Source organism: Mustela nigripes, chromosome 6 (genome assembly GCF_022355385.1).
Source record: "Mustela nigripes isolate SB6536 chromosome 6, MUSNIG.SB6536, whole genome shotgun sequence".
Lineage (NCBI taxonomy): Eukaryota > Metazoa > Chordata > Mammalia > Carnivora > Mustelidae > Mustela > Mustela nigripes.
Window position 1 is genome coordinate 58,461,356 of NC_081562.1, and position 14,813 is coordinate 58,476,168.

The 14,813-nt window shown below is 38.3% G+C and overlaps 1 protein-coding gene across 7 annotated transcripts in view; it reads right to left on the reverse strand.

Annotated features, from left to right (window-relative positions):
* The window catches only part of EPS8 (epidermal growth factor receptor pathway substrate 8), a 180,608-nt gene that overhangs the window by 3,187 nt on the left and 162,608 nt on the right, over positions 1 to 14,813 (reverse strand). For all 7 annotated transcript variants that reach the window (XM_059402667.1, XM_059402668.1, XM_059402665.1 and 4 more), the window contains 2 exons: positions 7,941 to 8,163; positions 1,213 to 1,393 (listed from right to left, as the gene is read on the reverse strand). In XM_059402667.1, coding sequence (XP_059258650.1) covers positions 1,213 to 1,393; positions 7,941 to 8,163 — 404 coding nt within the window. The remainder of the gene's footprint in view (positions 1 to 1,212; positions 1,394 to 7,940; positions 8,164 to 14,813) is intronic.

Below are 14,813 nucleotides of genomic sequence, written 5' to 3' on the forward strand. Positions count from 1 at the left end.
CAACATTAAAAATATTATCTAGATAGGGGTGCCTAGGTGGCTCAGCCAGTTAAGCGTCCTGCTCTTGATTTTGGCTCGAGTCAGTATCTCGGGGTCAGGGGACTGAGTCCAGCATCGGGCTCTGCACTGGGCACTGAACCTGCCTCTGCCCCTCCCCACCCCCAGCTCATGCTCTTTCTCTCAAAATAAAAGTTAAATAAATAAATAACTTAAATAATAAATAAATAATAAATTAATTAATTGACTTTCTTCTTTTGTTTTATATATATTTATATATAAAATAATAAAGTATATATATTTATATATAAAATTTAAAAATTTATATTTATATATATAAAACAAAGGAAGAAAGATTCTGGTCCTGCCATAACCTCTCTTTTCTAAGTGTTCCAAATAACAAAACTCTTATAAAATGGTACTACAGTACTTATTCAGAGCAGTGACAAAGGACTTTCATGATGAGGACCCTGAGGCTATAGAAGATGATTATGAAGGATCAAAAAGGAGCCAATTGTACTTAGTATCATTATTGTGGAGTACCAATTCCCTGAAATATGGTGTTTCATAGGGGGAACACATAACTTTCTAACCAGGCAACTGACTAATCAATATATCTCATTTTTCAGTCATGTGGGTATATGAAGTTTATAAAATTCTCTTAAATATGTATGATTGAAATAGTTCCTTGTATCAAATACACGTAAAGTATTTTCAGATTTTTAGATTATAGATAAATTGAATTGTTGGGCTTACCCAACACTGGGCTTACTAAGGGAAAAGCTCTATTACATTATAATATATAATAGGTAATTTATCTGTTTTTTATTTGGTTGAGAATCTATATCCTGCAGCAGAACATTCTGCTCTATGCCCTCTAATATCTGGGGAGTCCAGCTAACACCTTAGTTCTACCCTGAGTGACCAGATGAGGGGGAAAGAACGCTACCGCTTCAAAGCTCCTGATGGTTTGCTTCAGGAACCACCAGTATGTAGTCATTATTAACTAGAAAACAGAGTAACACCAAATTATAGTTACAACTGATTCCATTTTTTTTTAAGCTACAAATATGTATAGTTATTTCCTGAGCATGGAACAAATGCAGTCTGGGCTCCCCAAATTTTTAAAGAGTCATGTGTGACATCTTAGCCACCACACTGAAAGTAAGGCATATGTTACATACAGAAACGCAAAGTCTTCCTAGAGAGACTTACACAGGGCTGAACCCCTTCGACTGTAACCATGTCTTCACATCTTCTGGTGTGGAGTCATACGTGATATTGACAACTGGCACATTCTGCCGTGGCACGTGGAACTTCTTCTGGGCGGCGCTCCGACCGATGGTCAGTCTGTGGATGAGCTCGTCCTGCACTTCCTCCATCTGAGATTTCCTTCCTGCACATCAGCATGGGGTAGGTTATTTTCGAAAACCCGTAGCATGTGTCACACTTGCTAGAACCCCAATGCCCCAAATCCTTTGACCCCAAAAGAACTTATAATCTAGTGTTCCTACCATCTTTCCTCATGGTCATCCTCACCCAGAACAAATTCCATGGTCAATTATTAAAATCACTCCTTGGCTCTTCTCTGCTGTCTTCATTGTACTCACCTGGCAAAATGCCAACCCTTGTTAAATCGAACTTTCTACTTATTCTGTGCCTGCACCTGCACAGTGAGTATAACACAACAATGCTGAATGATCTCATGTTAAATTCATGAATATGAACCTCAACCAGGCTGCTGTTTCCTGACAATCAGACTGCATTTCCTTAGGTCCATGGTAACAAGTGGGGGTAATTTTGACCCCAGGGACATCTGCCAATGGCTGGACACACTTTTGGATGGTACAAGTAGAGGGGAGGAGGAGAAAGGACTCAACTATCATGTCGTGGGGAGAGGCCAGGGCTGCATAAAACATTCTATGAGGTACACGCCAGTCTCCTACCACAGAGTATTACACCGCCCCGTGTCCACAAGATTCAGGTTGAGAATCAGCCCTAGGCCACGTTGCTGCCCACTGTTAGATGTGCATGTACTCTCTTCTTTGTCTGCAAACCTCCAACACTCATTCCCCAGTTCCCACCTGGAACTGATGATCTCACTTTCCTAATGTCCAACAAAATAAAGAAGTTAGAAGAGAACCTCCATTACGTTCCCTCAGTGGTTCTCCTTGACTACTGGCACTTTCCCCTCGCACTCTGCCTCCCTCCTCTTCCTCCCTTCCTACTACATTATGGATCAACGGTTTCTACACTCCTAAAGCCTACCCCTCTACGTGTGCATATTTCCCATCTCCTCTGTCCATTTAAATATTTCAACAGTAATTTCTCTACTTCTCTAGGCTATCCATCTTCCTCTCTTACTGAATCATTTCATCAGCATGCAAACACATTTTGTATTATTTTGATACCTTTCCTCTTCCCTGTAAGCCCTTTCTAGACCCCATGTCCCTCTCAGCTACTACCCATTTCTCTGCTCCCCTTCTTGTTAAACTCCATGAAAAGCTGTTTATACTCACTAACTCCCATTCTTGTTCTCCAATTTCCTCTTGAATTCATGGCTAAAAAAATGGGCCTTGGGCCCCATCCCTCCACCACATTTTGCTAAATTCCTATGGTCAGTTTCTAGTTACCATCTCATTTAACCTACTGGCAACGAACGACGAAGAAGATCGTTCCTTAAAATCCCTTCTTCCTGTGGCCTCTAGGACACCACACTCACCTGATTTTCTTCCTGTCTCACTGGCCTCTCCTTCTCAGTATCCTTCTCTGATTCTTCTCTTCTGCCCAGTAAGGGCACAATCCTGGAACCTCTCCTCTGCCAGCACTCACTCCATTAATGATCGCTCTGCCATTTAAAAGCTGATGACTCCCCAAATTATTTCTCCAGTCCAGACCATTCCTCAGGACTCTAGACCCATATATACCAACCCTCTACTTGATAATATTCATTCAGATGTCTATTAGATAGCTCAAACAGAACGTGTCCAAATCTGAACCACTTCCTAAAGCTTGCTTTTATGCTATTATTTCCCAACTCGGTTGATGGTAATTCCATTTCTTCAGTTCCTCTGGCAAAATGCCACGGAGCTCTGCTAGACTCCTCTTTGGCCTCTGTTACACCCAATCATCAGCAAACTCTATTAGGCCTATCATCAAAACATAGCAAAAACCTAGCCACTTTACTCCATTTTTTCTGTGACGAGCTCTGTCTGAACCACCAACCTAGTCACAGGTGGCCTTCCTTCTCCTCTTGACCACAGCACCCCTTGCTCTTCTGTATTCAATAGAAAAGCTAACGTGATCTTTTAAAAATGTATGTCAGATAATGCAACTCTCCAGCTCTAAGCCTTTCCAAGTAATACAAAGTACTCCCAGTAAAAGGCCTTAGATGACCATTTTCTGAGGTAACTCTACTGCTCTTGAAGACCTCTGCTCTAGCTAACGGCTTCCTTGGTGCTCTTCAAAATTAAGGGCCTGTACCTAGAATGCTTTTCCCTTATGAATCCATTTTACTCACTCTTTCCCTCCTTTAGAATTTCCACATTTAAAATTGCAACTCCCTCCCCATCAGCACTTCCAATCCACATGGCTTTATTTTTCTCCAAAACCACTTATAATATTCCCTATCAACTCAATCATCTACCTCTCTCCTATACCTGAAAACAGATTTGTGGTTGCTTTGTTTGCTTTACCTGAAATACCTAGAACAGGGTAGGGACTCAATAAATATTCGCTGAATAAATGAATGACTAAGGCATTCTGCTGAGGTTTTTCAGTGAGAGAGACTTTGAAAAGCATCATATACAAACCCCTAAAAGAAAGAGCAAAGAAAATGGAGGCCACAAGAGATCTGTTGAAATCACAGTTTTAGCAGAATTTAGTTAGAACTCAATTTCCTGACTTTCAGTTCATGGCTGCTTTACGATCAAAGTCACTGAAACTACCTTCGATCAACTTATACATTATCACTTTCCCCAACCCATTTTATGCTTATGGGAAAGATGTATATACAAATATCTTTATGAGAAAAATGGGGAAGAAATTAATGTAGGGGAAAGAGAATAATGTACTTGTGTATTAAAACATATATATATACACATACACATTCTATATAATTACATACATAATATACTTATTATATATATGCACACACACATTATTTGTAAATAATCTTTAAGTAGAGAACTGATATAGTAATTCAGTTAGCTAATTAGCTCGGCAAGTGGCAATGACCAGGCCACTAAGGGAGCTTTTTGTGACAACTCTTTCATGATCTTTTTTGTCTTTTTTCTTTTCATTCCTCCCTTCTTTTCTTTTTCAGGGAGAACATTTCAGAGTGTTTGGTGTCCTTGAGAAATAAATAAAAATGTGAAATAACCAAATAGTTCTTTCAGTCTAATTTTTTTAAAGCCTTAGATATTCAGGTAACCTGGCGAAGTCAAAAGACAGCAAGAGGAGAGATGAAGGGCGAGGGGGGACGAGCGAAGGGGCGAGAGAGCACGAGAGAGAACGCTGCTGACTGGCTCATTTAAGTGACACACAGCATGCATTCCACTGGTTCGCTTTTTTAATTCACTTCAAACTGCCACACAGAATACGAGGATGTCTCAAAGGTGTAAAATGGACAGAGTATACCACACTAAAAGATTTATTTTCTTATCTATGAACGTAGACCCTGCATGATCACCTCTAGTTCACAGCATAACTTTCCAAAGAGTAAAAAACCCTCCTCTGCTGTGCTCTGGGCTTCTGGTTTCCATTTCCAATGTTCTAGCACACAATAACAAAGCAAACTGACTTTACACCTCTTTCTGAAATAACACTTCTGATTACAAAAGATTAAACCCAAATAAAAGGACTAACACTTCAAAGGAAGTGGAAGAAATGCAAAATACCTGAAGCATTGGTATCTTCTAAAGTGATAAGAGAACCTTTTTGAATCCTGTGATAAACCAATTTGAATAGCTTATATGACTCATGACTCCAAGCAGCCAGCTTAAATAGGCCTGTCTCTCTCTCTCTCTACTCTTGCTACCTGTTAACATTTTAAAAAACAGGCATGTTGCCTTTTTCCCCTTTTAAGGCTATTTGGTAACTCTTTTCTTTGGAGTATCACTTTTTTTTTTTTTTTTTTTTTGAGTAAGTATCACTTTCCAATTCCTTCTATTTTATTTTTACCAGAAGTCTAGGTAGTAAGCAGAGAATGTAGGAAGTCTAAAAGGCTTATTTTGAGAGAAATCTGGCCATTGACAAATGTACATTTAAAAGACTACTGAGAAGACCCAATGTTCATTTAGAAAAACCGTTCTCCAAAAACGTGCTTGCTCAGGAAAAAGCTATCATGAAAATAAGCATTTTATAAAAAGAAATACATTTAGTTAATATGAAACTATGCTTCTGAGTTATCTTTAAAAGGGAACTTTGTGTAGGGAAATGTAAACTTTTATTGTTAACAAAGAAACAAGTACAGATTTACTTCAGGGAGAGATGTATATATTTTACATACCAATGCTACCCTTTTACTTATGAAAAACAGATTCAAAAATGATGAGTCACAATTATCAGGAGAGTTCTCTATCTTTGAAGTGTTCAAACTATGCCCCTTTCCCATTAGGTTATTCTTAGTTTCTCAGACTAGGACAAAGAACAAACTGTCCCAACCCACAGACTGTTCCAAACGGGGACTAGATGCCTATGAACTCTGATCTAGGCCTGGAAAGAGTACTGCAGTGTCAAAGATTACTGTGCTGACGTATCAAGGAAGGGAGATGTTATAAACTTGTGGTAAAAATGAAAAAAAGAACAGTCATTTCTGAGAGGGAAATTTTCCTTAGGGAAATCAATAAAAATATTTACAGAACTTTCTCATCTCAAAACTATGTCTTTGAAAAAAATAAAAACATCTTTTAAAAAAATACACAAACATTTAAGAAAATTTAGTAGCACAGCATACTTCTACACACTTACACATTCTCTCACACACAGTTGTTTTTGCTGCACAATTAATCATTTCTCTAAAGCTTCACTTTTCCATTACTTTTTGGCAAGGCTGGGATATGGATAAGAAGATGGTAAATCAGCTCTATTTCGGAGAAGAAAATAAGGTATAAAAGTAGACTAATGCTTATTGCATCTAGCCAGGATTTCTAGAACAACTAAACACTAATATACATATCTTCTTTTAAAAATTAAAAATTTATCAAAAAATGACCACAACTGAATAGATGCAGTTATGACTTATTGAGATGAAAAAAATGTCACATGAAAATGGAAGTAAAAGATTCGGTATTTACTTTAGAATCTAACCATCCAATGTCAGCTTTAAAGTTAATAGTTCAGGGGTGCCTGGGTAGCTAAGTGGATTGAGCAGTTGACTCTTGGTTTCAGCTCAGGTCATGACCTCTGGGACAGGAGGTGAACCCCCACCTCAGGCTCTGCACTCAGGGGGAGTCTGCTGGAGATTTTCTTTCCCTCTTCCTCTACCCCTCCCCCCACTAAAATAATAAATGAACCTTTAAAAAAATAATAGTTCAACACTTGTATTTGAATGGCAGAAATGAGATTTGATAAGAAGACAAATTTGGGAGTCATTCCTTCTCTACCAATATGGACAATATTAAAAGAGATGGAAATAGATTGATCACTGACAGTAAAAGTAAGTTTATATGGTGGGAAGAGCCCAGAACTGAGCCCTAGGAGACGCCACATTGAAAGACCAAAAGAGATGCTTTATACATAAGCATACCCGCACGTTCATGTGCATAAATACATATTGAAGAAGTTATCTTCCTGGCTCTAATTTTCCAAGAATGTTTACATGTCCAGGATAGGTAAAGCAAGGTAATTTTATAATATATATACAAACATAATTCGAAGATAAAATAAAAAAAATTGTCTTAGAATTCCTTTCAAATTTCAAATTTCCTACACTGCTGTTCAACAGTATAAACAAGGATAATCCAAAGTTTGCCACAGTGTCCTTTCAGCTTTCTAAAATCTGGTTTTTCACAGAAATTATTTATGTAACACATCAAACTTAGTGTTACGAACATATGAAGTTGAAGTGTAAAGCGAATAAAACCTGAATTTGGAGGGAATATTTGAAACTGGTATTGGCAGGCTGATTGTGTTAAGTGAGTGTGTGTGTGTGTGTGTGTGTGTGTGTGTGTGTGTCGCAAATATGAGGAAGAGGAGCAGGAAAACCATGATGATGATTCCGATGATGATGGCAGCAAATATTTGAACTGCTCATTATTGGTCATATTGGTCAAAAATCAAAGTTTTTCAACCTCAGCATCATTGACATTTTGGAGCAGATAATTCTGTTGTGGGGGGCCGATCTGTTCTTTGTAGGATGTTGCTAAACAGCCCTGGCTTCTACCTGTTAGATATACCAGCAGCATCCACCTGGCTGTGAACAAAACATTCCTCCAGTCAATGCCGGATGTTCCCTCCGGGAAGGCGGTATGACCATCTCTGGGAGAGAACAACTGATCTAAATGATTTATATGTACTATACCTCACTAAATCCTCACAATCATGCTATGAAGAAGAGGCCATCATTTGCCCTCACTGTTCGAAAATGGAAGCGGAGAGAGGATTATTAAATTGTTGAAGGTCAGTGGCGCTAAGTGGTGTTTCACTCTACCAACTCAAGTATGTTCAGCTCCAGAATCCATATTCAACCACCACAATAGATTGGAATATGTGTACGAATATACACAATGAAACAGTGAAGAGAAGTTCCCGCTTCTTAGAATTACCTGAAGGACAAGAAACTAGATGAAAGTGTTTGCAATCCATGAAGTAGAGGGCAGGTATAAAGGGTCAGTATTTATATTTAATAATGTTTAGTACCCATAGAACCAACAATATTTTACTTAGCGATGCTTCTCATTCACGGGAGAAACTGCAAATTGTTGCCTCCCTCGGAAACTTACGGTCCACGGGAAGTTGTTTGTGTCTCTGGTTATCTCGCACGATGCTGCCACCGCTGTCGCTGGAACTGCTGTTCTGACGAGTGACATTTGCCGGGATCTTTGGCACAGAAACAGGTGCTGGAGTGGAAGGAGGAAGCGGGACAGGAACAGGAGCCGGTGTTGGAGGAGGTGACGGAGCAGATGGAGTGTCAGTTGGTCGGGGACCATACTCCATCCTTTGTTTCTATAAAGACAAATCATTAATTTGAAATGGCAAAATTATAAAGCCTAGGCTAGGAAACATAATATACTTGACAGGACATTGCTGGCTATTTATTTGTAAACTCACCTGCAAATTCATAATAATTTGTGTGTGCGCACACCCTCTGATCTTTTATGATACAATGATGATTAAAAGTCATCTTTTAAATATTCTACATATTTGTTCAAATTCAAAATGTAAATTAAGAAGTCAAAAGATATATCAATAGCAAATAGTAGTATTAGTAATAGTAATAAATGTAAAAAAAGTAAAATCTGAACTTGGAATCACATAAGACCAGGGTAGGTCAAAAGATTATGATTATTTTATAATTTCCATCAATATTAACCTCTAATTACACTGGAAGTTTAAATGTCAATAACATAAAGCATTACTTACTCCTTAGTTTTAAAGTATGCTAGATTAAGTAATGTTTAATTATGCTGCTTCTATGTAGTTTGTTAAGAAAAAGGATAATAGCAGATAAAAGGACTATGTTTTAATATAAATAAGTAATTTTTAAATGCTATTAATTTTTTTAAGTCATAACACTTTCTGAAAGGTGAATGTGTCAAAATACACAATAACTTTCAGTAATTTCTAAATCACAATTGTTAGGGTATTAGAAAACTGTATCTTTGTGTATTCCCTATTAAACTCCACAGAAGAGTTAAAACTTTAAACAAAATAATTTTAAGTGATAGATTATTGCATTGTAACAAGTTCCAAATTCCCAAAAGGCAGCTTTTGGTTATTTTTTGGTTTGGGTGTTTTTTAGTAGAATCAAATATACAGAACAATGACTTATAATTTAGGTGAAATTTAGATACAGCACTAGCACAATTTTAGTTATGCTAATATTCAAAATTAACAGGCCTTTTGGTAATCTGGTCCTTTGGTTAGAACAGTATTTACTTCTAATTCCTAAATTGGCCCAAATAAAGGTAACACTGATTTTAGAAGATGCCTCCCCAATTTCCACAGAGATGAAAAATATAAAAATACATAACACACACACCATTTTAAAATCAAATCATTACTCAAAAACAGAACAAACAAAAACAACCAAAAATCACACCATCACTGTAGCTGTCTTCACAGCAAATGAGTCACACCTGTGGAAACCGGTATGGGAAGAAATCCTGGTTCTTCTCTGCTGTTTCTTTAAAAACTACCACTCGCCAGCCAGTGGGTGAAGAAAGTCGGAAAGGTATGAAGCAGGCCCGAGGAGAAGTGAATGGAGGGTTTCTAATGATGTTAGATATTGAAGAGAGGACAGGAGGGGGAAGGGAAGAGGCAGGGAAGTAACAGAGGGTAAGATTCCTAGTGCTCTCCAGGAAGTTAGATGGGCTAGAAACAGAGACTACTGACCCACTCAGCACTGGAGGCCTACAAACACTCCTAATATATTCAATAATAGACTTTTATTAGTATTACTTCCCATAAAACAACTTTCCTATATTTGGGCCAATAAGATATGTAAAAACAACCAAAGTACAGCAAAGATCACCAAAATATCATACTTAGCACACACCAAAGTCATCTGATTAATGTATATGCAATGTTCCCTTGACAAGAATATCCTTTGCATATGTAATTTCATAAAAGGTTAGTGAATTCTCACATTAGGATCTCAAAAGTGTCCATTTAAGTTATTGTTTTTAGAGCTTAAACAAACCAACAATGCCAGCAGCTCCGCACTCCATGATAGGATGCCAATTTTCCTGCATTCGTAAAAACAAGAGCTGCTAGTGTTCTGCCATCCATCAATACAACTGTGCAAAATGGGGTATGTGCTGTGTGTGACTGTCACCACTGAGCCTCGAGACAGGCTCACCAAATCTTGTGCCTCATTCCTCTGGCATTGCTATATCATGCAATTTTAGCTGTGTAACCTAAGAGAACAAGAGGCTTAAAACACACATATTTGATTAAAGAGAAGCCATATGAAAACTTGTCACGAATTTACTTGCATATTTTCCCCTTTTCTTGGTCCTTTCTTCCTGCCTCATGTTTCCAACCCATGGAATGAAAGGGGGAGGCAAGTGTTTCCTCAAATCATTAGAACCTGCCCCGAAACAGCAACCAAGGCTTTTCTGTGGAAACCGATTCCTCATTCTTGGCACGGAGGAAGTGGAAGGTCAGTGTGGACTCCTGAAATCACTTTTCTGTGTCCCTCCCAGTCCTCCACTCCCCTTCGCCTACCACCCCGTTACTGCTCCCCCCTTCATTATTTGTCTCTTGGTTATTTTTGGTTGGAGGTAGTTCCAAATCGATGGCTCCTCAATACATGGGAAGTCTTGGAGAGCAGAACTACACCCTGAACTTTCTTCTCCTGAACCGAGTGCTGAAGCTCTACATCCTGACCCCCCAAAATCCTGACTGAACTCTTCCTGGTTTGCCCAGGACTTTCAACTATTACACTGAAAATCCCACATCCTTAAAAGCCCTCAGCTGTAAGCAAACTGGCATGACTGGTCATCTTGATGGGGACCAACTTCTGTAGAGGGACTGTCACCCTTTGAACTCTTGCCTTTTATTTCTCAGAAATATATTTAAAGTTCTGTTTAAAACAAAATCTCTTTCTCTTTGTCTTCTGTTTCTCTGAAAGGAGTCAGAATTACTAGACCCCATGGCAAAAGTACGTTCTTACTGATAATTAAGGTAGAATGAGTCACTTTTCTTTAGCCACTAAAGCTGAAATTCTCTAGGCTTAAAGAAAGTTATTCAGAGATAAGCTCTTGATTCATGCAAGATACTGCTTCAGAGGGGAAGTTATGCAAGCAAGCCCAACAAAGCCATTGAAATGGAACTGTTCTTAAAAATTTAACCTAACATTTTTCCTTTAAATTTGGTTTCTTTGGAACTCTGCAGTGGGGGGGGGGGGGCACAGCTGGAACATTTGGAGGGTGTTAAGTCCAGAAATCGAATCCAAAATATGATATTAAAAAGAAGTGCCATGAGGGAACAAATGTGGGTTACCTCTGACAGCTCGCCAAGTAATTGCTATTAGGAAAATGGAGCAAATCACATCAAATGAGAAAATTAACACAGGAGATGGAACTAAAATAATATCAATTACAGTTCACATCAGATATCAGAACATATGAGCCAATTAGTTTTTGACAGTAAAATTACCTGCCCGCAAATCAACCAGTGAAGATGCTTGTAAATATATAATTAATTTCCATCATTCTTATCTAGCCGTGGAAACTAATTACATAGAATCATGCTACAGTATAAACACTATAGTGTATTTCAGTAACTATTTGTATATTAGAGTATTTTTAAAATATTAAGATGGGTTCATCTTACTCTTACAACTTATAAAGAATACAATTAAAGCCGATTAAATATAAGGCTAATTCCTCTTTAAAAGCTGACTTTACAAAAGGAAATATACATCAAGGTGTGTTTTAGTGAGCTTTAGGTTTAAGCTTGTAAGTGGTATAAATAAAATTTTATAATTTTGTACATGTGCATGTTGGTCAGGCATTACTATATACAAATAGTAACCATATAGGGTCATCTACATAACATGTACAGAGCTAAAGAGAGACAGCACGCAAGAGACAGGGAGAAGACTATTCCAATTGTTACAAGAAATACTTGGGAAAATGTCAACACGTAAGGCAGAGGAAGAGTAAGCATCCTTATCTAAAAACCGTGCCTCTAATTAATAGATGAATAGAATGTTCTGACATTAATTTTTAAAAACACATTTTTGGGGGGTTAACAAAAACCCTTTTTACTATGAAAAATTTTAAAAATATACTAATATAAAATATATAGTACATCATATAGTATAGTACACCATATATTGTGATGAATACTCATTGCCAACATTTTGTCAATCTGTTTTTATCTATCCCCCTCCTTTTCTTTTACTGCTAGGCTATTTTAAAGAAAATATTTGAGGGGCAACTGGGTGGCTCAGTCACCAAGCATCTGCCTTCGGCTCAGGTCCTGATCCCAGGGTCCAGAGACGAAGCCCCGCATCAGGCTCCTAGCTTGGCGGGAAGCCTGCCTCTCCTCTTCCACTCCCCCCACTCATATTCCCTCTCTTACTGTGTCTCTCTCTGTCAAATTAAAAACAGAATCTTTGACATCAATTAATTTCAGTTGTATGTATTTTGGTATGGATCACTGAGAAGGTAATATTTTTACATGACCTACTTTTTAAAAAACACATTTTAAAGAACTGAATGAATATTATCTCCTGATAATATTGGTCTGCTGGAATGAACCCATATGGAAACATCTTTAGTAAAATGGTCCCTGTCTGTCCAGCTGTATCTGAATTTCCAGACTGAGCTTGAAAAACAGAGCAATCATAACATGGGGTGAAGTTAGTGCCGCTAGTGGTTTAAAAGTCGCCCACAGAAAATATTTCCATTTCTAATTTAGGGCTACTTAAACATGGATAGAGAAAAATATCGAAGGTTTATATCTAGACTGGATTGTGGAGATCATGAAAGTTGTTGACCCCCTCCACGTCACAGCTGAGCAAACCGGAGCACAGAAAAATAAAATGTTTTCTTTAAGGCCACACAGCTCACCAGTGACAGAACCCAGGATCAGAATCCTGGACTATCAATACCTAGATTGGGGCTTTTTTCCATATTATCACAGTATCTCTTGCTAGGAAACAGAGAAGACAAGAAGCTTTCTGTTCAATTCACAGGACCATAATGACCAGATAATCATAATTATTTGCCCCTTTGTAGAGTAAGAGTATTTATAATAATAATAATAAGCATGGAGACTTAATAATAATAATAATAAATGAAAGACTTCTTTAGTCCAGGCGTTGAGTACACCAGCAATAATAGCAGGGAGGGGTTAGTTTCTGCTTCCCTACAGCTGAGAACCTACATGGGCAAAAAGGTAACTCTAGCAGCTCAACAGTCACAGTGCCAGAGGTCTGGGAATCAAGTCAAAAGAATTATCAGGAAACTTTACGTGGCAACTAGACTCCACATGGGGAGAAAGCACCCTGGATATCCATCTGTTGCCCAGCTAAAATACAACAAAGTCCTAGAATGCTCTACAACAAAAATGTTACCAACAGATATGTCATTTATCTCCATTTCTCCAAAATCTCTCATAAGCACCTACTTCCTTTTCCCTGTTCACTAAACATTCACTAAAGATTCACTAAATCTTTTTAATGTACCATATCTTTCATAAATTCTTCATTACCTCCCTCCTTTTCATTTTTAAAATTTTGTGGAACCCATGGGGGAAACACATTTGGTGGGAATGGCAGTCTTTACAGAGCTGTTAAAAATCACTCCAAATGTGAGGATATTAAATAACCTAGACGCTCGGGGACTTCAGGTGGCAATTCAACACCTACTGGCTTCTATTGCCAGGTACTAGCATCCCTGCTATCAGAAGAGAATCTCCAACCCAAAGTGTGTGAACAAAGGCAAGTGCTGCCCTTGTGGCCCCCAACCCCCACCCCGGGGGACAGCCATGAGTCTTCACAGGACACACGGGGGTATAAAAAAGGAAGAGTCACAACTGTGCATTTCCACCAAGTTGGTGACTTGTCAATGCTACATGGAACAATTTACAGGTAATTCCCTTATTCCCACCACTCACAAAATGTCTAGTTTCTAAGTAAACTCTGTCACTTGGATTATTTTCCTAAATGATGAAAAAAAAAAAAAAGGGAAGAATTGATGAAATCCAAGGAATTGATGGGTAAGGCAGAAATCCCATTCTGAGGATGGTAACTATCAGATTAACTTTTATAACAGTACAATGTATGGTAAAACTATTCGGAGAAAATGTCCCTGAAGCATTCATGTAGTGAGAACCATATGTATATACAAAATGAGAAAATAATCTTTTCTAAGCCTGATTCCCCACGGGCTCTGAATCCAGAGTTGTAGGTCCCAGTCCTGGCTTCACGCAGCTGTGTAACTGTGGGTGACTTACTTTTCCATACCTCGGTTTCTTCATACATAAAATGTACCTAACTTCATTAGATTTGTGGTGGGAATTCAATGAATGAGTATTTGTGAAGTCCTTAAACATTGCCTAGCCCACAGCATGAACACTGGCCCCTGGCATGCTCTGCTTTGGAGGTAATACTATTACCTCCAGTAACCTCCACTACGTATCTTTCTGCAGCCCAGTCCAGGGATCTAAAATGTTTTTGCAAGAAGTAGTTTCTTTAAATTCCTTCCAAATTTGATCTCAATGAATAGAAGATACCAGGGGAAAAGTATGTCATCCATTTCTAAGGAGAGGGTCACTGCTCGTCATACTCCAAGCACAAAGGAGCAAAGCTGTGACAGACGGGTTGGAGGTTCTGATTCCAGACAGTAAGCTTTTATGGAAGATCTGCTCAGTGCTAGGCTTTCTGTCTTCCTTTTCATCAAATGCAAGATCCTGGTGCTCAATAAATATTTGGGAGGTGAATGAACAAAAAGATGAGTAAGACACAGAATTGCTTTTGGTTTGTTTATAATCCAGTGGAGTTCTCAAAGGCTAGGGAGTTAGATCACTGGAATCAACATAGATAATGTGGGACCTTTATTATCATTTTGAAATAAGCCACGGAGTTTTTCTTTAGATACTGTAGATGAAGGTAACAGATTGGCATATATTTCCAAGGATGT